The sequence below is a fragment of the Salvelinus fontinalis genome, chromosome 3 (genome assembly GCF_029448725.1).
Source record: "Salvelinus fontinalis isolate EN_2023a chromosome 3, ASM2944872v1, whole genome shotgun sequence".
NCBI classification, from domain to species: Eukaryota; Metazoa; Chordata; class Actinopteri; order Salmoniformes; family Salmonidae; genus Salvelinus; species Salvelinus fontinalis.
This window is the reverse complement of record NC_074667.1, coordinates 74,288,228-74,310,224: the sequence shown is the minus strand read 5'-3', so window position 1 is coordinate 74,310,224 and position 21,997 is coordinate 74,288,228. Positions and strand designations below refer to the sequence as shown.

At 40.7% G+C, this 21,997-nt stretch overlaps 1 protein-coding gene across 1 annotated transcript; it reads left to right on the top strand.

Annotated features, from left to right (window-relative positions):
• The first annotated feature begins 6,234 nt into the window (after positions 1–6,234).
• igfn1.3 (immunoglobulin like and fibronectin type III domain containing 1, tandem duplicate 3) lies at positions 6,235–19,066 on the top strand. Its single transcript, XM_055918198.1, has 22 exons — positions 6,235–6,286; positions 8,180–8,320; positions 8,463–8,605; positions 9,028–9,127; positions 9,350–9,391; positions 9,639–9,817; positions 10,189–10,302; positions 10,457–10,619; positions 10,831–11,103; positions 11,317–11,775; positions 11,878–12,002; positions 12,277–12,418; positions 12,620–12,913; positions 13,106–13,402; positions 13,522–13,701; positions 13,896–14,024; positions 14,218–14,526; positions 14,726–14,811; positions 15,394–15,586; positions 16,971–17,267; positions 18,629–18,955; positions 19,062–19,066. Exons 1-22 carry the CDS (start codon positions 6,235–6,237, stop codon positions 19,064–19,066), a joined length of 4,050 nt encoding a protein of 1,349 aa, XP_055774173.1.
• The last annotated feature ends 2,931 nt before the right edge of the window (positions 19,067–21,997 follow it).

The following is a 21,997-nucleotide window of genomic DNA, read 5'->3' as shown; positions in this document are numbered from 1 at the left end:
ACTTAACCTTTCACGCCTCACTACCCCGGGTCCGGGAGCACCCCCCACCCCCCCCACACTGAGTAGCATCGCTAACATAGCGTCACAATTAAATAGTAGCATCTAAATATCATTAAATCACAAGTCCAAGACACCTAATGAAAGATACAGATCTTGTGAATAAAGCCACCATTTCAGATTTTTTAAATGTTTTACAGGGAAGACAAAATATGTAAATCTATTAGCTAACCACGTTAGCAAAAGACACCATTTTTCTTTGTCCACCATTTTTTCTCTCCACCCGTAGCTATCACCAATTCGGCCAAATAAAGATATTGATAGCCACTAACCAAGAAAAAACCTCAGATGACAGTCTGATAACATATTTATGGTATAGGATAGGTTTTGTTAGAAAAATGTGCATATTTCAGGTATAAATCATAGTTTACAATTGCACCCACCATCACAACTCGACTAGAAAAAATACAGAGCAACGTGTATTACCTAATTACTAATCATAAAACATTTCGTAAAAATACACAGCGTACACTAATTGAAAGACACAGATCCTGTGAATCCAGACAATATTTCAGATTTTCTAAGTGTCTTACAGCGAAAACACAATAAATCGTTATATTAGCATACCACATGTGCAAACGTTACCAGAGCATTGATTCTAGCCAAAGAGAGCGATAACGTAATCATCGCCAAAATATATAAATTTTTTCACTAACCTTCTCAGAATTCTTCCGATGACACTCCTGTAACATCATATTACAACATACATATAGAGTTTGTTCGAAAATGTGCATATTTAGCCACAAAAAAACGTGGTTAGACAATGAGAAAAGTAGCCCAGCTGGTCAGAAAATGTCGTGCGCCATATTAGACAGTGATCTAGTCTTATACATAAATACTCATAAACTTGACAAAAAAATACAGGGTGGACAGCGATTGATAGACAATTTAATTCTTAATACAATCGCTGAATTACATTTTTTTAATTATCCTTACTTTTCAATACAGGTTGCGCCAAGCGAAGCTATAACAAACAAAATGGCGGCATAAGCGTTTAACATTTTTCGACAGAAACACGATTTATCATAATAAATTGTTCTTACTATGAGCTGTTCTTCCATCAGAATCTTGGGCAATGAATCCTTTCTTGGGTCTAATCGTCTTTTGGTCGAAAGCTGTCCTCTTGCCATGTGGAAATGCCCACTAACGTTCGGCATGAACTAGAAAAGTGCCCAGCGGTTCAAAGTGTCTCAGAAAGCAATGCCTCAAAATCGCACTAAACGGATATAAATTGCTATAAAACGGTTCAAATTAACTACCTTATGATGTTGTTAACACCTATAACGAGTAAAAACATGACCGGAGAAATATTACTGGCTAAACAACAGGTTGGAAGGAGGCGAGTCCGATGTCCTTCGTGCGTCAGGCGCAGGCAGCCAAAGGAAGTTACTTCCGGTATTTGGTGATTTATAGAGGCACTGATTGCGCAATCGACTCCATTCAAAGCGTCATCACGTACTGACATCCAGGGGAAGACGTAAGAAGTGTCTGTTTCTCCATAGCATTTACACGGACCTTTAAACCGACCTGGGATCAGGGGCCAAGATGTCTGAAATCTGACTCCCTGTCATGAAAAGTGCTGTAGAATGAGTTCTGTTCCACTCAGAGACATAATTCAAACGGCTATAGAAACTAGAGAGTGTTTTCTATCCAATAATAATAATAATATGCATATTGTACGAGCAAGAATTGAGTACTAGGCAGTTTAATCTGTAGAGCAAATTATGCTAATGCGAAACAGCACCCCCTATATTCGCAAGAAGTTAATCAATCTACTATCTTCAACTAATCACAATGTAGAAGTTAAACATATAATGGATCTGAATGGTGTGTTGTAAAAGAGATATTTTTATGTTAGTTATGCTATATACGAGAGCTTGGTGTAAATACATATTTCAAGCTCATATGATGTAGGAAGTTTGAATTCTAAATGTTTGAACAGGAGAGTCAATTAAAATCAGTGATTATTAGTTTAATTTGCGTCCATTTTTGTGATGCTTTTTAGACATACAGGAATGCTTAGGTGATTCGTGACAATTTGTTTTGTGGAGTTAGTCAGCAACATAGCATTTTGATGGCTTTGAAGTGTGTAGGAATCATTTATACCTACTGAATAGTACAGTATTACTTTTATAGAGCACTCAAAAAACAACTTTAATGCTATAAAATGTTTTGACAGGATAAAGCTCTCTTTTTCCACATTGACATTATCATTCTCTAGTTTAAATATTCTGCTCATAGAAGACAGTATTTTAAGTAGATTTTGATTAGTCATGTCCAATAGCAACCAACTCCAATAGAGTAAAACTACATGCTCAAATAAGTCAAACGTTGTTATTTTGCAACCAGATTAAAGATAACATGGTCATCATTACATGCACACTATTTCCTGTAGCATGCAGTCCAACATCCATAGTCATCTTAAGTAGCACACTAACCAGTCGAGGTCCATCAACAGAAGTGGAAACGGACCTTTAAAATGCTGGATGTAGAGATGCCCGGACAGTGTTCAATGTTTGCTGCTGTGGAAGTTCATCTAATTATGACATTTCTTTAACCTCTTTTTAAAACCGTACTCTATAATAACGAGCCCGGTCCAATGTCTAGCGGGTATCTTTGTTTTGAGGGAGGAGTCAGCCATCCCTCCACTCTTGGTACGTCCTTTTCAAGACCTGCAGCACTTGGGCCAAATAATGTATATGTCAGTAAGCCTATCCCCAGCAGTCACGGTGGAAGGACACGGCCAAGGCTTGCACTGAGCATCTCAAAAAGGGTTTATTGCCTCTCAAAACGAAGACACCACACTCAAGTATCAGCAGGACTGTGGGTAGAAGGAGCAGAGAGGAGAGAGAACAAGTAAGTCCATTCCCTGGGCACAGGGCGAGGGGCTAAATGTCAACATGTGGACATGATAATAATTCAAGACATATTGATATCATTATTGATAACATCTGTTCTGTGTAACTATACTCAAATACACTATGTGTACTGTGGGTGTCTCTGCACGCCAATTGTAAATTGATCCTAAGCTGTTTAAAGACTAATGGTATATGACATCATTATGTCCTGTAAATAATTCAAATTAATGTAAGGTTGTTATGACACAAGGTTGTACGACGATGCAAGGAAGGGCATAAGTACATCTAATTGAATGCTGATGGAGAGGGAGGCACAGCATTCGATTCCCAAATAAAACATCCATTACTTAGTGATTCAAAATTCAATTGAACCTGAAAACACAATTTAAAAAAAATATATATATAATAGCGAAATGTATAGTTGCTCAATGTATAGTCCAATACTGATTGCATAGGAAAATGGCATTCATAAGCATGCAAATTGAATGTAATAAAATACGATATGCTTACAACTGTTTATATGCTCTGGAAGCAATTGGCAGATGATGATGGTCTATTTTCAGGAATACACAGCACTCAAGTACTGTAACTAAAAGCTGAGATGCATTTTGATCTGAAGATGAGATGAGCTTGAGCATTAAGATGCCTTATGAGCTTAACTATGTCGTGGATGTATGATAGGTGCTCAATGTTGATAACTAACCAAAAGTGTGGGAATACTGATATGTTCCCGACATTTAACGGTTTGATACATCTTGTGACCGCTTCTCCTCTCAAAAGATCGGGGCAACTAAGAGAGGCATCTTCTAACTGTCAATATGATGCTGTGTAGACACAAACCCCCAATGGAACTGCCCAGGCAGTAAAAAGAGACTGATTGCCACTAGACGGAGCTCGGCGTCCTGGGACATAGACCTGCCACATACCCATCTTATTTATAAATCAATCCCACAGCACAGTTGCTAGGCAGGGCTATTTTTCATCCCATACAAATATGGAAGTACAGCACAGCGTAGACGATGACATTCAAACTTGCACGGCATCCTAATGGAAAGCCACCTCCTGGCTTGATTACTTTACTTTGGTTGTCTCATTGACTATCCAAAAGCAAGCAAAAGTTGTTAATAGCATTGGTAAAATAAGTGCATTTGAACTCATACAACTGGGAACTGTACAGCTAGAGAAAGAAGAGTCAAAGATTGTCTCCTAGCAACAATGAAAAAGTGAAGTGTAGCTCACGTGAAAAACATTTAATTCCTTGGTTAATCCCGTAGCAAAAAGCAGAGGTGCCAGAGTAGTGAACAGGTGAGGAAGTCAAAATGAAGATGGTGAGCAAGGAGAAGGTTCTTGTGTGGTAAAATGTGACCTGTGGATTTAGCCTGTAGCAATGGAACACTGACAGGCGAATATATCAAGTTGTTTCCAAATATTCAATTATTATTTATACTAATTTCACATACGCAATAGCATTTTATTTAGCATATATTCAAGCTCCAATGCCTTCTGCCAAAGTGGACAAACCCAATACATATATTGGCTCATGACCTGATCCTTCTTCAGAATGACATTTTGCTTCTATTGACTTAAAATTGCATAAAAATGTAGTTGACCTGAGTGAGGTAGTTTACAGTAGCCCGTTCCATTTTCAGCGAGTGACTTGCGTCACATGTTGGTCCATGATAGATAGTTTTATGAGCTATGTGACCTATTGCATGAAAAATGAAGCAGGTCACTTGCCACAGCCTACTTTGGGCATGCTAAGTATTCTGTGATCACAGGAATTCTTTAATTTACCGTCCATCTTGAGTTACCACCTCTTGGAGCATATCATGATCCAACCACCTGCACTAGTACGTGCTAAAGTAAAAGTTGCAATATAAAAAAGAAATCTACACTGACTGCACTGTCAAGTGACTGCAGTGTCAAGTGTTTTTATGAGAAAGTCAGATCGTTTCTTCATACCAACAAATATATGAAACATATTATCGTGTTTAAACAGAGAAAATATAGCGTACACAGATTGTTGGTATGGGTATTAGTTAAGAGTTTCATTGGATCTTGAAATGTAAACGAATGCACTAGACAATGGAGAATGCCGGTATGACTGCACTCAAATCCCCAAAATAAAAATAATCCACTTGCAAGAGTTTCCAAGGACTTTTTTAAAAGTGTCCTGCTTGTCCAAATGTTAAAGACAGCGACAAGAATGCTGTATCCTACCATCTGTCACACGCTCTCCCTCCCATTCCCCCTTTTAATAGAGACCTCACCAAGAGCAAGGTTTACTCAAAATGTGTCAGCATCAGATTCCTAGGACAGAAATATTGCCTTAATCCAGCGGTTAAAGCAATGGGTAAATGGCACTCGGTGGTACCATCTGTGGAAGATTAATTGTGTGGGAGACAGATGGGGTTTCTTACTGTTACTAATAGCTGTCCTGTCCTGTGACACCTACCATCCCACATGCTTAGCTCATATACTGAAGAAATGTGCAGCAGTCTTCCTTCGTGGCCCTAAGTGAGGTCCGCACTCCTTAGTAAGCCAAGTAATTCCTATAAACACTGTGGAGTGCAGTGACCCAGAGATGACAGTCATGACAACCAAGCCATTATGTACTGTAGGGCCCAGAGACTATTTATGATAAACATTATGTTGATCACACTAAATCAAAAAATGATATTTGGTATTCTTACATTTTCCCATTAGAAAGGTCTTCACCAGTTTATCTCAGGGTACCACTGTGCATTCACAATGGTATTCATGCAATATGTATACAAAATCAACGCAGTTGATAGGTAGGTTAACCAGTTAGCCAACCATGGTACATTAGCCGGTTAAGCTTATTGGTTAAATGGTTAATTTGTATAATGTTATTTTAGCTTGCTGCTTCGTATTTATTTAACCAAGCAAGTTAGTTAAGAACAAATTCTTATTGACAATGACGGCCTACCCCGTCCAAACCCTAACCTGGACGATGCTGGGTCAATTGTACATCGCTCTATGGGACTCACGGCTGGTTGTGATACAGCCTGGAATCAAACCATGGTCTGTAGTGACACCTCTAGCACTGAGATGCAGTGCCTTAGAGCGCAGCGCCACTCGGGAGCCCCCTTTATGTTGTATGTCATTCCAGGAGTACAGTAAGCTTGATGGTGCTTGTTAAGCGATTAAAAAATACATTATTGGACATCCCTACTTGGTTCACAACTTTATGCCAAACAAAAAACAGGATCTTGTTAACTTGATTTGAAATACATCTTCTCTATTTCAGTAGCAGAGAACCATCTGAAAAGCTGGCAAAACTGCTATCCATCGCGAGATGAAATTCTTCAAGAAAACTAAAGATGAGGAGCCCACTGCTCCAGGGCAGAGTAAGTCATGTATTTTTTTCTAAACTGATGTTTAAAAAAAAAACACATCTTTATTTAACTAGGCAAGTCAATTAAGAACACATTCTTATTTACAATAACAGCCTACCAAGAGGCAAAAGGGACAGGGGCTTGAAAAAAATGTATAACGTAGGACAAAACACACATCACGACAAGAGAGACACCACAACACTACATGAAGAGAGACCTAAGACAACAACACTACATGAAGAGAGACCTAAGACAACAACACTACATGAAGAGAGACCTAAGACAACAACACTACATGAAGAGAGACCTAAGACAACAACACTACATGAAGAGAGACCTAAGACAACAACACAACATGAAGAGAGACCTAAGACAACAACACTACATGAAGAGAGACCTAAGACAACAACACTACATGAAGAGAGACCTAAGACAACAACATAACATGAAGAGAGACCTAAGACAACAACACTACATGAAGAGAGACCTAAGACAACAACACTACATGAAGAGAGACCTAAGACAACAACACTACATGAAGAGAGACCTAAGACAACAACACTACATGAAGAGAGACCTAAGACAACAACACTACATGAAGAGAGACCTAAGACAACAACACTACATGAAGAGAGACCTAAGACAACAACACTACATGAAGAGAGACCTAAGACAACAACACAACATGAAGAGAGACCTAAGACAACAACACAACATGAAGAGAGACCTAAGACAACAACACAACATGAAGAGAGACCTAAGACAACAACACAACATGAAGAGAGACCTAAGACAACAACACTACATGAAGAGAGACCTAAGACAACAACACAACATGAAGAGAGACCTAAGACAACAACACTACATGAAGAGAGACCTAAGACAACAACACAACATGAAGAGAGACCTAAGACAACAACACAACATGAAGAGAGACCTAAGACAACAACACAACATGAAGAGAGACCTAAGACAACAACACTACATGAAGAGAGACCTAAGACAACAACACAACATGAAGAGAGACCTAAGACAACAACACAACATGAAGAGAGACCTAAGACAACAACACAACATGAAGAGAGACCTAAGACAACAACACAACATGAAGAGAGACCTAAGACAACAACACAACATGAAGAGAGACCTAAGACAACAACACTACATGAAGAGAGACCTAAGACAACAACACAACATGAAGAGAGACCTAAGACAACAACACTACATGAAGAGAGACCTAAGACAACAACACAACATGAAGAGAGACCTAAGACAACAACACTACATGAAGAGAGACCTAAGACAACAACACAACATGAAGAGAGACCTAAGACAACAACACTACATGAAGAGAGACCTAAGACAACAACACAACATGAAGAGAGACCTAAGACAACAACACAACATGAAGAGAGACCTAAGACAACAACACAACATGAAGAGAGACCTAAGACAACAACACAACATGAAGAGAGACCTAAGACAACAACACTACATGAAGAGAGACCTAAGACAACAACACAACATGAAGAGAGACCTAAGACAACAACACAACATGAAGAGAGACCTAAGACAACAACACAACATGAAGAGAGACCTAAGACAACAACACAACATGAAGAGAGACCTAAGACAACAACACAACATGAAGAGAGACCTAAGACAACAACACAACATGAAGAGAGACCTAAGACAACAACACAACATGAAGAGAGACCTAAGACAACAACACAACATGGCAGCAGCACAAACATTACATGCTTTCTAAACATAATATACTTTTTTATCAAATCGTAACTAATCCATGTAAATGTTGATGAATAAATCAAGTTTCTTTCCGATTTCGTATTATTCCTATAAGACTATTGTGATGTACTGTATATGTGTATGTTTAATCCTGCTCTTTGTCCTACATCCCTCTAGTGGCAATCAAAAAGAGATCCAGAGTCCCTGGGGTCATGATTACACAGTTTGTGGAGGAGCTTCCTGTGGGCATGACCACCCCTGATTTCACCCGCAAACCCATCGCTTTGACTATTCAGGAAGGTATGGTTCATATGTCAAACCACAATGACAATGTGAGATAGTACTAAAGTCTTTAAATTGCAAATATTTTCTTGATCCTTGCTTGAAATTGACAGTATACTGAGTTGACATTAACTGTGTTTTATTGCATTATTTTATAAAGGGAAATGTGCTGTTTTCAAAGCAATTGTGTCTGGTAATCCGACACCAAGTGTGCATTGGACAAGAAGTAAAGGAGAAGTAAATGAACCAGAGAGATACAAAATTGTATCTGATCCAGCCACGCCTAATGAGCACTATATAGAGGTGAGTCAACACCCTAGTATTGGAGAGGAGCAACAATTTACAGTGACACCTTTTTGGTATTTCTAAACAACCTCAATGGATCTGTAACAACCTGATTTCCACCTTACGTAATCCCAACCAGAGGGAGAAATAATAAACAAAATGTTGGCTGCAATGAGGACTAAAAGATAACCTCGACATCCACGTTAGCGAGCGATAAATCGCTGGCCAATGTTGACTGCAATTGAGATCAGCTGTGTTATTTTAGATGGTTTAACAAGAGATCAGCTGGTTACAATTAGCCCAGCTCTTTTACAAACATATCTTTTTTCACTGTGGCCGTTGTTCTTCTTCTTGCCTTCGTCCCCAATTTGGGGTGACGTAACTGACGCTAACAAATTTTGTTCCAAATAGTAATACTCTTGCTCAATTTGTGTTCACAGATGCCGGAAGTATCTCCAGAACAAGCTGATACCTACAAATGCTTTGCTACCAATGAGTATGGAAAAGCTGTGGTCACCGCTAACCTCAATGTAATTGAAAGTGAGGACACCATTTCTCCTGGGTTGATATATGGCGCTAAACCGGGTTACATCTCATAACTGAGTCTTGAACAAGAGAAACATCATGTTATGTTAAATACTGTAGATCCTTAACAAAACACTGGCAGACACATATCCTCAGGATCTAAGACAGACAAAGTATAATTGATCCGATTGATCTTAATTAACCAAATCATCTAATGAAACATCTCTTGCCTTTCAGTGGGATATAAGAAGAGCAAGGCTATGAAAGATGCACGAGCAGGTCAGTCACTGAATTTCAATCACAAAACAAAGTTTAAGTGACATTAACTGTACAAAATAACGTAAAAGTTCAATCTCAATTTAGCTGCTGTGAAGCCACCTGAAGATTTCAAAAATCTCCTAACAAAAGCGTAAGACAATACTAGAAAAACAATCAATCATAGCTAGGTTCTAGATCCTAATTCTACCATAATGGTTTTGACGCGTGAATGAGATACAGTTGTATTCTTCTTGTTTAAGGGTTGTAGAATCAAACAAAGATGACAAAAAAGATGGAGAAATCGATCCAAGGTTTTGGGATGTGTTGATGAGTGCCGACAAGAAAGACTATGAGAAAATCTGTGCTGAGTTTGGAGTCACTAACTTCCGCTGGATGCTGAAGACACTGAACGCGAAGAAGGTTGAGAGGGAGGAGGATCAAGCAAAGGTTTGCCTGAATCAGAGATAGTCAAAGATAATAAAAATGCCTGTATATAGCTTAAGTTTTTTTTTACATTTTATTAATTTACAGTAGCAGACGCTCTTATCCAGAGCGACTTACAGGAGCAATTAGGGTTAAGTGCCTTGCTCAACGGCACATCGACCGATTTTTCACCTAGTCAGCTAGGGGATTCAAATCAGCAACCTTTCGGTTCCTGGCCCAAACTCTTAACCGTTAGGCTACCTGCCACCCAGCATTTACCAGTATGTGAAAAGTGAGGTGTTTATTCCTCTTACATACACTGCTGTATTCCAAAATGAACAGTAACTGAATATCACCAACATCATTACCAGTGAATGTGTTTTTTGCTCCTACAGTATGTTGAAAACCTCAGCAATCTGAAACACATTGAAGTAAAACCTGGTGGAGGTGCAGAGTTTGAATTTGAGATGTCGCTTAAAGACCCCAACGTCAAGATCTTCCTATTCAAGGTGAGAATGGTGTGAAATACACACTGTTATATGCATTGTAACAACAACCAAGCAGAACATGTTTGATTTTATTTTAGAATAACGAATAGGTGTCTTTACATTAAATGTGTTTTTTGTATGCATTAATTAAGACTGACAATGTGTTTTTATACAGGATGGAGTAATGGTTCCGTTCAGTGTTGAAACAGAAGATAAGCATTTTCTGAAGAAAACAGGAAGAAAATTTACATTTGGCATTAAGGATCTTGCTGGAGATGATGAAGGATTGTACCAAGTGATGGTGGAGGGGGTACTTATCTTCTCAACTGACTTCAAAGGTGAGATGTCTTCAATTTATTCTCTGTTTAATCATTTCCCGTTTCATATAGGCTAACAATCCCTAATGCCAACAAAATTCCCTCAGGTTAGCTGGTATGCAAAAATGAATGTCTGTTCAAAATCGACCAAAACAAAAAGGGAACATAACACATGTCATTCTGTCATTTTGTTCCAGATAAAGTATTTCTTCCAAATTTGTATTTTATTCAGTTCCCATGGTGGATTTCCTGGTCAAAATTCAGGAAGTGAAGGCCACGGAGAGAGAGGATGGCGTGTTTGAATGTGTCCTGTCATCCCCCATGTCAAAGATTCAATGGACGGGGAAGAATCAACCGTGTGAACAAGGGGAGAAGTTTGACATTGAAGTGTCAGAGGACATGCTCATTCATAGATTGGTTGTGAAGGACTGTGCGAAACTGGATGGTGGTATCTATTCAGTATGTGCAGGGATCAAGTCTTGCAATGCCTTTCTTGTTGTGGAGGGTAAGGAGATGACGTTTCAAACACAAAAAAGTGTCGCTAAGTCATGTGACTCTTACTTGTGTAAGGGAATATAATGTCAAATATATGTCACTTGTTAAGTATATTGATCAATATCAATCAAACATTATCCATATCAGACAGTACAAATGCAAAACATTGACAATCTTTACTAACCTATATCTCTACCTATGTTCTTATTTGCCCACACTCCAGCTGATAACGATCCAGCCACCAAGGGGAAAAAGAAAGTCCGCAAAACAACTCGAGCTGGTGGGGGAGAGGTAGACTTGGCTAAAATAGCTGCAGAGCAGAAAGCTAAGCTGGACAAAGAGAGAGATGAGAGAATGGAGTTGGCGAAACAGATAAAGGCAGACATGGATGCTAAGGCAGCAGCAGCGCCCGAACTAGAGCTGGAGAACAAGAACGAGAAGAAAGAGCCTGAGCCTGTGGAAGAGAAGAAGGAAGAGCTTAGAGACAAAGGGATGCCAGTTGAAAAGAAGAAGAAAGAGCCTGGAGACGAAGAGATACCAGTTGAGGAGAAGAACAAAGAGCCTGGAGACGAAGAGATACCAGTTGAAGAGAAGAACAAAGAGCCTGGAGACGAAGAGATACCAGTTGAAGAGAAGAAGAAAAGAGTGAGAACAGGTCCACTGATCCCAGACACCATCATAGGTAAGAGGTTTCAAGGTGTTCAATGATGTGTAATGTCCAGGCATCACATTCACACTACATCATCTTCCTAACCAATTGAATACGACTTGATGTATCCTCTAGACCCAGGAGTGCACTTTACCAGTGGATTGTCAGACATCAGTGTTAATATGGGCAACAGAGGTGAACTGGAGTGTAAACTGAGCAGGGAAAACTGTGAAGGAATCTGGTACAAAGATGGAGAAGAGGTGAGTTAGAAAAACGGTAGTAACTATAAACATCAGTCCTCAGATTTGGAAATGCCATCATACATGCAATACTCTTCAAAAATGTAATCTCAAATCCAACTTGTTTTTGCCGTCTTGTTTTTTCAACTACTACAGCAGGTAAGTTCTGTTCAGTATGAAACTGCGAAATAGAAAAATATTGCAGAGACTAAATGCAGAAAAAGTAATAATTGAGCTGCAACAGCGCATGCAGTTCTTTACAGGTCTAAACAGTACTTTGTTTGTTTCCTTCCAGATAGAAGCATCAGATGATATTGCGATGACACATGATGGGGCCTTTCACAGGCTTATACTGAAGAACTGCAAGGAGGAAGATTCTGGCAAATACCGATTTGAAGCTGATGGACGTAAAACAGAGTCCATACTCGTTGTAGAGGGTAAAGGAACCCATCCATCCATCCATCCATCTTTTAACATAATTAATGGAAACGTTGAGGCAGTTGAAGTTCAAGATCAGTATTGAGCGAATGCAGCATACTCTGAAGATGGACATGCAATGCCAAGTCAACTAACATATATTGTAGCTACTATATGTACTGTATTTGTGCTATTAAATGTATGTGACATCTGTGTTACAGATCCACCCAGAGTAAACCCAGATGACCTGGCGGATTTCTCAAAGCCCGTCATAATAAAGGTTGGCCAGAGCGCTACCTTCAAACTGTCTTTTATGGGTCGTGACCCAATGAAGATCTATTGGTACAATGAAGATGAGGAGTTGGTGGAGGACAAACACATCAACATTGAGAAGTCGCTCACACACAGTCGCCTCCTCCTCAGCAAGTGCCAGCGGAAAGCCACAGGAGAAATCAAGATCAAGATCAAAAATGAATGTGGAACCATTGAGGGCAGATCCAGGTTGATTGTGCTGGGTCAGTGGGATGATATGAATCTATTTGCAATGTTGCTACGACAATCCTTTGTGCTTACCTGAATGACATATCAGGGTGTCTCCACCTTTTACATAATATTGGCAATACAGCTTCTAGCTTCATACACAACATTATCTAGGATAACATAAGGCTAACTGGAGTATAATTAGGCTCCCCTATATCTATTCACAGACAGACCAAGCCCTGCCTTAGGACCTGTGGAGATCATTGAAGCTTCTTCGGCTGTACTTGACTTTAAATGGAGGCCTCCAAAAGACAATGGTGGCTCTCCTGTGATCAACTACATCCTGGAACGACAGCAGCTGGGCCGTAACTCCTGGATGAAGCTGGGTCAGATCCCCGGAGAGCCCAAATACAGGGACACCAATGTAGACCATGGAAGGAAGTATTGCTACCATATCAGGGCTGTGACTGAGCAGGGCATAAGTGAAATGATGGAGACAGATGACATCCAGGCCGGTACAAGAGGTAAGGCAAAATCTGTCACCAGAATGCAGAATTTAGCTGTTGAATTAGGGTTCTCTCTTTCTCCCAATGGAGGATGCCATCAGACCTCCAAAATGTACTTTTTTCCCCTTGTTACCTAGCATATCCCGGACAACCTTCCTCACCCAAAGTGATCAGTGCCTTTGCAAACTGCATCAATCTGGAATGGGTTCCCCCTTCCAACACTGGAGGAACTAATATTCTAGGTTATCACCTGGAGAAACGCAAGAAGGGCAGCAATCTATGGGGTTCAATCAACAATTTGAAAGAGCCAATCAAAGGTGTGTCCATTTCAATACTTGGTTCATCCTCCAAATGTCTTTCTGTATTTGTTTTGTTCTAATTGCATTCCATACCAGTACACAACCTGATTTCTATATTGCTATAAATACAACCATACTCTCAAAGCGCTGAAACAATAAAGAAATATTTTGATCCCTTCATTATCTATTTTTTGTCACACCCATACTTTCAGGTCAAGGGATTGCAGTCAAAGACGTTATTGAGGGAATAGAGTATGAGTTCCGTGTTGCAGCTATCAACATATCTGGTGCTGGAGAGCCAAGCACCCCCTCTGAATTTGTTATTGCAAGAGACCCAAAGAGTAAGTAATATGATCTGTTACATTCTGAGATAGTGATGACAAACTCTGGAAATCAGCCATCATTTGATAATACAACACGTCATTTGACTGGTAAATAAGGCATAACATTACAGTTCAAATATAAAGTATGTTTATGAGCAGCTGTCGCAAACAGTATATTCTACTCACCCCTGAAATCATTTGTGTCCTTCAGAGCCCCCCGGTCAAATCATTGACCTGAAGGTGACAGACTCCACCTACACCACCTTGTCCCTGGGTTGGACTAAACCCATAGAGGAGGAAGGAGTCCAAGATGAAGCCAAGGGATACTTTGTGGAGATCAGACCAGCAGCAAACCCGGAGTGGGACCGCTGTAATAATAACCCCATCATCATGACCTCCAATAACATTTTGGGTCTTAAGGCAATGGCCATGTACTGGGTGAGAGTGATTGCCACCAATGACGGGGGAGAAGGGGAGCCCAGAGGCTTGGACAACTACATCCTGGCTATGCCCCCCCCAGGTGAGTGACATCAAATTGTCAACATTGTTTTTGTCAAGTTTGTGTTCACAGTATCATGATAGTAGTTCTAAGACTGAAACACAGAATGAAAACCGAAAACCTGGAGTGATTATACACATATTATTATATTCTCATTATCTTATTTCAAGTTATATAATTTCAAAAGGTTTTTTAAATATGATTTTCTCGTTTCTCATAGTGAGACCACATTTCACTGATCGCAAAATGAAGAGCTTCATGGTTGTGAGAGCCGGGAATTCTGCTCGAATCAACATCAACTTTGTGGTCAGCAAAATCGTGTGCATGTAAACAATGCCTTATTGGGTTTTACATCGGAATGACCAGTTTCTATGGCAAATTACAGATCTCAGTCTGCTATTCCATGTAAGTGTGATACTCTGTGACCTAGAATGTGTTGCAATGGTGTAGAAATACAAAATCAGAGCAACAAATTCTGTAATGAAATGTGATGGATGTTAACAGAGATACTTAAAAAAGTGGATTGCTCATTGTAGAAACATTCCCTTAACCTTTAATTGCCGTGGGCTAAATCACGGCCACAGAGTGATTCTTGGTAGTCTTAAACAAATCTACTTTGAAACAAAGGTATACACCTCACACACATGATTATGGGTTGAAAGAAAGACACCTGTACCATGTCAGATATACAGTATGCATTAAGTTTTAAGTTTGTATCATAATATTACACTTTAAATACAGTATATCACAGAAGACTGAAATATTCATCAGGTTTTTTGGAATATTCCACCCATGAGGCTAAAGAGGGGGCTTTTGGTCATTGTCTGCAGGAAAGGGCTACACTACCAAACAAACTCATCTGTCTATTTCTACGTTGTCTTTTGGCAGGCTTCTCCTATGCCAAACATAACGTGGCTAAAGGATGGGATGCCAGTATCAAAACTTGTAACCATTAGCAACTCCGATAATACGTCCCAGCTCCTAATCCCCACATCTGAGCGTCCTGACACAGGAATCTACACCATCATCGTCAAGAACATGGTTGGTCAGGAGACCTTCAGTATCGAGATCAGAGTCACAGGTATAATCATACAAGCAAGACATTCCACTAAATATTGACAACGAGTGGTGGAAAATGAGTGGTGGAAAGTGAGTGTTACTGACAGTGATGGTATTGATAGTGAGTGGTATTGACAGTGAGTGGTTTGACAGTGAGTGGTATTGACAGTGAGTGGTGGAAAGTGAGTGTTACTGACAGTGAGTGGTATTGACAGTGAGTGGTAATGACAGTGAGTGGCATTGACAGTTAGTGGTGGAAAGTGAGTATTACTGACAGTGAGTGGTATTGACAGTGAGTGGTAATGACAGTGAGTGGTAATGACAGTGAGTGGTAATGACAGTGAGTGGTATAGACAGTCAGTGGTATTGACAGTCAGTGGGGGAACTCTGTAAAAGATCACTACTGTGTTTATTATCTGTTGTCTGTGGCATGAGGAGGGGTTGTGAGGGAGGGGTGCTGTGAGATTATTTAAGATACTATTTGAAGAAGTAGGGTTCCACATATTTTTGGAAGTTGGGCAGGGACTCTGCTGTCCTAGCTTCAGGGGGAAGCTGGTTCAACCATTGGAGTGCCAGGACAGAGGAGAGCTTGGACTGGGCTAAGCAGGAGCTGCCCTAGGCCCAAAGACCAGAGGTGTTAGAACAATGTGCTCGGGTTGGGGTGTAGGGTTTGAGCATAGCCTGAAGTTAAGGAGGGGCAGTTCCTCTTGCTGCTCCATAGGCAAGTACCATGGTCTTGTAGTGGATGCGAGCTTCGACTGGAAGCCAGTGGAGTATGTGAAGAAGCGGGGTGACATGGGAGAAATTGGGAAGGATGAACACCAAGCGGGCTGCAGCATTCTGGATAAGTTACAAGGGTTTGGTAGCACAAGCCGGAAGCCTAGCCAACAGCAAGTTGCAGTAGTCCAGATGGGAGAGGACAAGTGCCTGGATTAGGACCTGCACCGCTTCCTGTGTGAGGTACGGTCATACTCTACGGATGTTGTTGAGCATGAACCTGCAGGAGCGAGTACTGCTTTTAAGTTTGCAGAGAACGGCAAAGTTCTTTGCACTCTGGGAGGGAGACACCGTGGAGTCAACCATGATGGAGTGGGCAGGCCTTCCCCGTGAGGAAGAGAAGCTTGAGCTTGAGGTGGTGGGCCGACATCGAAGCTGAGCTATCTGCCAGAGATGGGTTTCGCCAACTGGGTGTCAGAAGGGGGGGAAGGAGAAAAGTAGTTGAGTGTCATCCGCATAGCAATGATAGGAGAGGCCATGTGAGGATATGACATGCGCTGAAGAGTGGTGTGTTCTATAGAGTTCACTTTACAATGACAAATAAATGTATTACACTGTATGTGTAATATTGCATGTACTGTACATTCAAATGAATGGTTGATGACGATGTCTCTCTTATCTGGTTCCAGATGATCCCAAGCCTCCCGGCCCAGCGGAGTTGGAACAGAATGTTCCTGGAACAGTGACTGTGACCTGGACTCCCTCCCCAGATGAGAAAAGGGACGACAGGCTGCACTACATAGTGTCCAGACGCGACTCCGTCAAGCGAATGTGGCAAACTGTAGCCGACCACCTCTTCAACAACAAGTTCACAGCCCTCAACATCATGGCTGGACGAGAGTACTACTTCCGTGTCTACGCCAAAAATGACATGGGTCTCTCTGAGCCTTCTGAGTCGCCAACCTGGGGAGTGACCAAGAAAAAAGGCATGTTAAGATTGTTATGAATCATTGTTGATTATCCAGAGAGAGAATCATAAGTCACCCTCAAGAGGAAACCAAAACAGATGTTTGTTAGTTAAAACCTCACTAGGGACACTAGCGTACTCGGGTACTAGGGACTAGCGTCCCACCTGGCCAACATCCAGTGAAATTGCAGAGCGCCAAATTCAAAAACAGAAATACTCATTATAAAAATTCATTAAAACATACAAGTGTTCTACATTGGTTTAAAGATTAACGTCTTGTTAATCCAACCACGGTGTCAGAATTCAAAAAGGCTTTACGGCGAAAGCAAACCATTGGATTATCTGAGAACAGCGCCCAGCAGACAAATCATTACAAACAGTTACCAGCCAAGTAGAGGAGTTACACAAGTCAGAAATAAAGATAAAATGAATCACTTACCTTTAATGATCTTCATATGGTTGCACTCACAAGACTCCCATTTACTCAATAAATGTTTGTTTTGTTCGATAAAGTCCCTGTTTATATCCAAAAACCTCAGTTTTGTTTGCACGTTTTGTTCAGTAATCCACAGGCTCAAACGCAGTCACAACAGGCAGACAAAAAATCCATAAGGTATCCGTAATGTTCGTAGAAACATTTAAAATAATGATAATATTTCAACCGGACAATAACGTCGTCAATATAAAAGGTAAACAAGAAAGGCGCACTCTCGGTCGTGCGCATGAAAAATCTCTGGGACACTGTAGGGTCTACTCATTCAGAGTGGTCTTACTCCCTCATTTTTAAGAATACAAGCCTGAAACAATTTCTTAAGACTGTTGACATCTAGTGGAAGCCATAGGAAGTGCAATTTGAGTCCTAAATCAATGGATACTGTAATGGCATTCAATAGAAAACTACAAACATAACTCCATCCAGGATGTGTGATTTTTTTTTCTCAGGTTTTTGCCTGCCAAATCAGTTCTGTTATACTCACATACATTGTTTTAACAGTTTTGGAACCTTTAGAGTGTTTTCTATCCAGATCTACCAATTATATGCATATCCTAGCTTCTGGGCCTGAGTAGCAAGCAGTCTACTTTGGGCATGCTTTTCATCCGGAGGTGAAAATAGTGCCCCCTACCCAAGTGAAGTTAACATGTTTGTCATTTAAAGGGGAGAAGCTACAGCACACTGTGGTCTGTGACACTGTTCTGAAAAAGGTCTCAGACCAAAACCTTGTGGTTGCAGAAGTATGATACTGTAATTTGAAGAACAGTTCAATGAGTTTCAACAGTTTCACATTTCTCATGGATAGGCCTAAACAAAACTAAATGAAGTCATAAAAGCAATTTGAACCACTAACTGAGACTTTCCCATATTCATTTTGTTTCATCTAGATAAGTTCTCAATGGCTTTCAGCTCATTCAAGAGCCTCAACTTTGAGTCAGCGCCATCGTTCTTAGTTCCACTGAAAACGCACAGCACCCCTGAGAGCTACGAGTGCTACATGAGCTGTGCTGTCAGAGGGGACCCAACACCTCATGTCACATGGTACCGCAACAATATCAGCCTCAACACCAACACCAACTATCTTATCACCAACACCTGTGGAGTCTGCTCCATGCTCATACTGAGGGTTGGACCCAAGGACACTGGAGAGTACAAAGTCATTGCAGACAATGCCTTGGGCAGGGCAGAGTGCTCCACCAAACTCACAGTCAACGGTATAAAAAATAAATGTCTTACTGTGCTACATTGAAATATAGCATGTTCACATGATGTGTAAAATAATGTTTTTAAACTATAATCTGTCTTTTCATTGTCTTTCAGAGTGAAGTGGTTCCACAGTCCTCAAGTTCTGCTTCGCAAAGACTGTCAGATTGCCCAGAGCAACCAGAAACACTGCAGAGAGCTAACATGGATGCATGTTGATTATATCCTTAGAGAGTAGGCATGTTCTTTAGTCTTCTGGTAAAAAAATTATATCAATAGTGGTTTGAGATACAGTAGTGTGTGTTGAAAGAGATTATGTAATGACTTATTCATACTGTAAATAGGCCTGCAATGAGTTTTTCCAACTTTTGTTTGACAGAAACTTGACAATCCAATCCTAGATGTGTTCTCTTGTTGACTCTCAAGACTTAAGAGAGACAGAGGCAACAGAAGAGATTCCCATAATTTAAGACGCATGCAATTTGAAATCAATATTCCATAGGCCACTCACATGGTGTCCATTGCCTAGGCTGTCCACTGTGAACCCCCCCCCCCCCCCCCCCCTCCATAAAATAGTCCATGGGTGCACACACCCTGGTATTGTTTTGCCAACTGTTACACGGCTTCACATACCTCTTTTACTGCTAGCATGCAGTCGTGTTCTTTCGGGGAATATTGAGAGTTTATAATGGAAGGTAATAAATTAGAAGGATTCATAGGCATGACTGAGTTTGACCTTATGTACATTTGGTCCTGGGGTGGTTTCAAGTTTCAGAAAGTGTAAACTTTCTACATGACAATAGCATAGCAATGTAACAGGCTTTGACATTTACAATCATACAAACTGGTGGACAAGAATAAGTTCACTGTATTTGCATTGTATTTTACAGTTGTTTTAAATACAGTAAATACAGTAATACAGTAATACAACATTATTAAAGTTAAGGTGATTCATGGAAATGTAAGTCAAACTCCTAATAGTGAAAGCAAGTTATCCTAACTGTCGGCTATTTGAGCTTCAGTGTACTGTCAATCTGATTTTGAACCTAATAACTCAAAAGAATTTTGCCTGCATTTAAGTAAGTAGCAATAACTGGTTATAGGCTTCCTCCCTTTCCTTTATTTTTTTGGTAAAAATATGTTAACAACTGGATGGAAAAAGCAATGGACAGGAAATGTGGGGTGTGAGTTGATGCAGAATTGATTTGTGAAGGAAACGTATTAACCCTTGACCCTGTGTGGCCCCTGAAGTAAATGCCTTCTGTAATGTCAACCTTCTCAGCTCAGCTTCCCATGCCTGTGTCCGGTCAACTTTCCTGTGTCAAACACCAACTATTATTTTGTCGCCTGAAATATGCACAACACACTGTCAATCGTGCTTGGACCCAGCATAACTGTGTCATTGCTAAGAATACAATAAAGATACAAGAATGACTCCTAGTGGTTTTAAGTTCCAATCAGTTCCTGTGTTCTAAGTTCAAATCACATCAAATCACGCATACACATATTTAGCAGATGTTAAGCATGCTTGTGTTCCTAGCTCCAAAAGTGCGGTAGTATCTAACAATTCATAGCAATACACACAAATCTAAAAGTAAAATAATGTAATAAAAAATATATATAAATATTAGGACAAGCAATGTCAGAGTGGCATTGACTAGAATACAATACATACATATTAAATTAGTATAACAGCATGTAAACATTAAAGTGAACAGTGTTCCATTATTAAAGTGACCAGTGATTCCATGTATATGTACATAGTGCAGCAGCCTCTAAGGTGCAGGGTTGAGTAACCGGGTTGTAGCTGGCTAGTGACAGTGACTAAGTTCAGAGCAGGGTACTTGGTGGAGGCCGGGCTAGTGATGGCTATTTAAAAGTCTGATGGCCTTGAGATAGAATGGCTATTTAAAAGTCTGATGGCCTTGAGATAGAAGCTGGTTTTCAGTCTCTCGGTCCCAGCTTTGATGCACCTGTTCTGAGCTCTACTTCTGGATGATAGCGGGGTGAACAGGCCGTGGCTTGGGTGGTGTCACGGCCGTGAAAAGAAGAGGACCAAGGTGCAGCGTGGTGAGCGTACATTTTCTCTTTATTTGGAAAAGACGCCGAACAAAACAATAAACACCACAAAAAACAAACCGTGAAGCTCAAAAGGCAATGTGCCCTACACAAAGTCAACTTCCCACAAAGACAGGTGGGAAAAAAGGCTACCTAAGTATGGTTCCAAATCAGAGAAAACGATAGACAGTTGTCCCTGATTGAGAACCATACCCGGCCAAAACATAGAAATAGAAAATCATAGAAACACAAAACATAGAATGCCCACCCCAACACACGCCCTGACCAAAACAAAATAGAGACATAAAATGGATCTCTAAGGTCAGGGCGTGACAGGTGGTTGATGTCCTTGATTATCTTTTTGGCCTTCCTGTGATATCGGGGGCTGTAGGTGTCCTGGAGGCCAGGCAGTGTTTCTGCCAGTAATTCGTTGGGCAGACCGCACCACCCTCTGGAGAGCCCTGCGGTTACGTGCGGTGCAGTTGTCATACCAGGCGGTGATACAGCCTGACAGGATGCTCTCAATGCATCTGTAACAGTTTGTGAGGGTCTTAGGTGTCGAATAGAATTTATTCAGCCTCCTGAGGTTGAAGAGGCGCTATTGCACCTTCTTTACCATACTGTCTGTGTGGTTGGACCATTTCAGATTGTCAGTGATGTGTACGCAGAGGAACTTGAAGCTTCTCCCTTTCTCCATTGTGGTCCCATCGATGTAGATAGGGGTGTGCTCCCTGTGCTGTTTCCAGAAGTCCAGGATCAGCTCTTTTGTTTTGTTGACGTTGAGGGAGAGGTTCTTTTCCTGGCACCACTCCGCCAGGGTCCTCACCTCCTACCTGTAGGCTGTCTAGTCATTGTTGGTAATTAGGCTTAATAATGTTGTGTCATCTGCAAACTTGATGATTGAGTTGGAGGCGTGCATTGCAACGCAGTCATGGGTGAACAGGGAGTACAGGAGGGGGCTGAGCACACACCCTTGTGATCAGCGAAGTGGTATT

Coding starts and splice junctions, on each gene's coding strand:
- igfn1.3 (XM_055918198.1), top strand. CDS start 6,235: ATGAAATTCTTCAAGAAAACTAAAGATGAGGAGCCCACTGCTCCAGGG. Junction 9,392..9,638: donor TATGAAAGATGCACGAGCAG/GTCAGTCACTGA, acceptor TAAGGGTTGTAG/AATCAAACAAAGATGACAAA. Junction 12,419..12,619: donor GTCCATACTCGTTGTAGAGG/GTAAAGGAACCC, acceptor TCTGTGTTACAG/ATCCACCCAGAGTAAACCCA.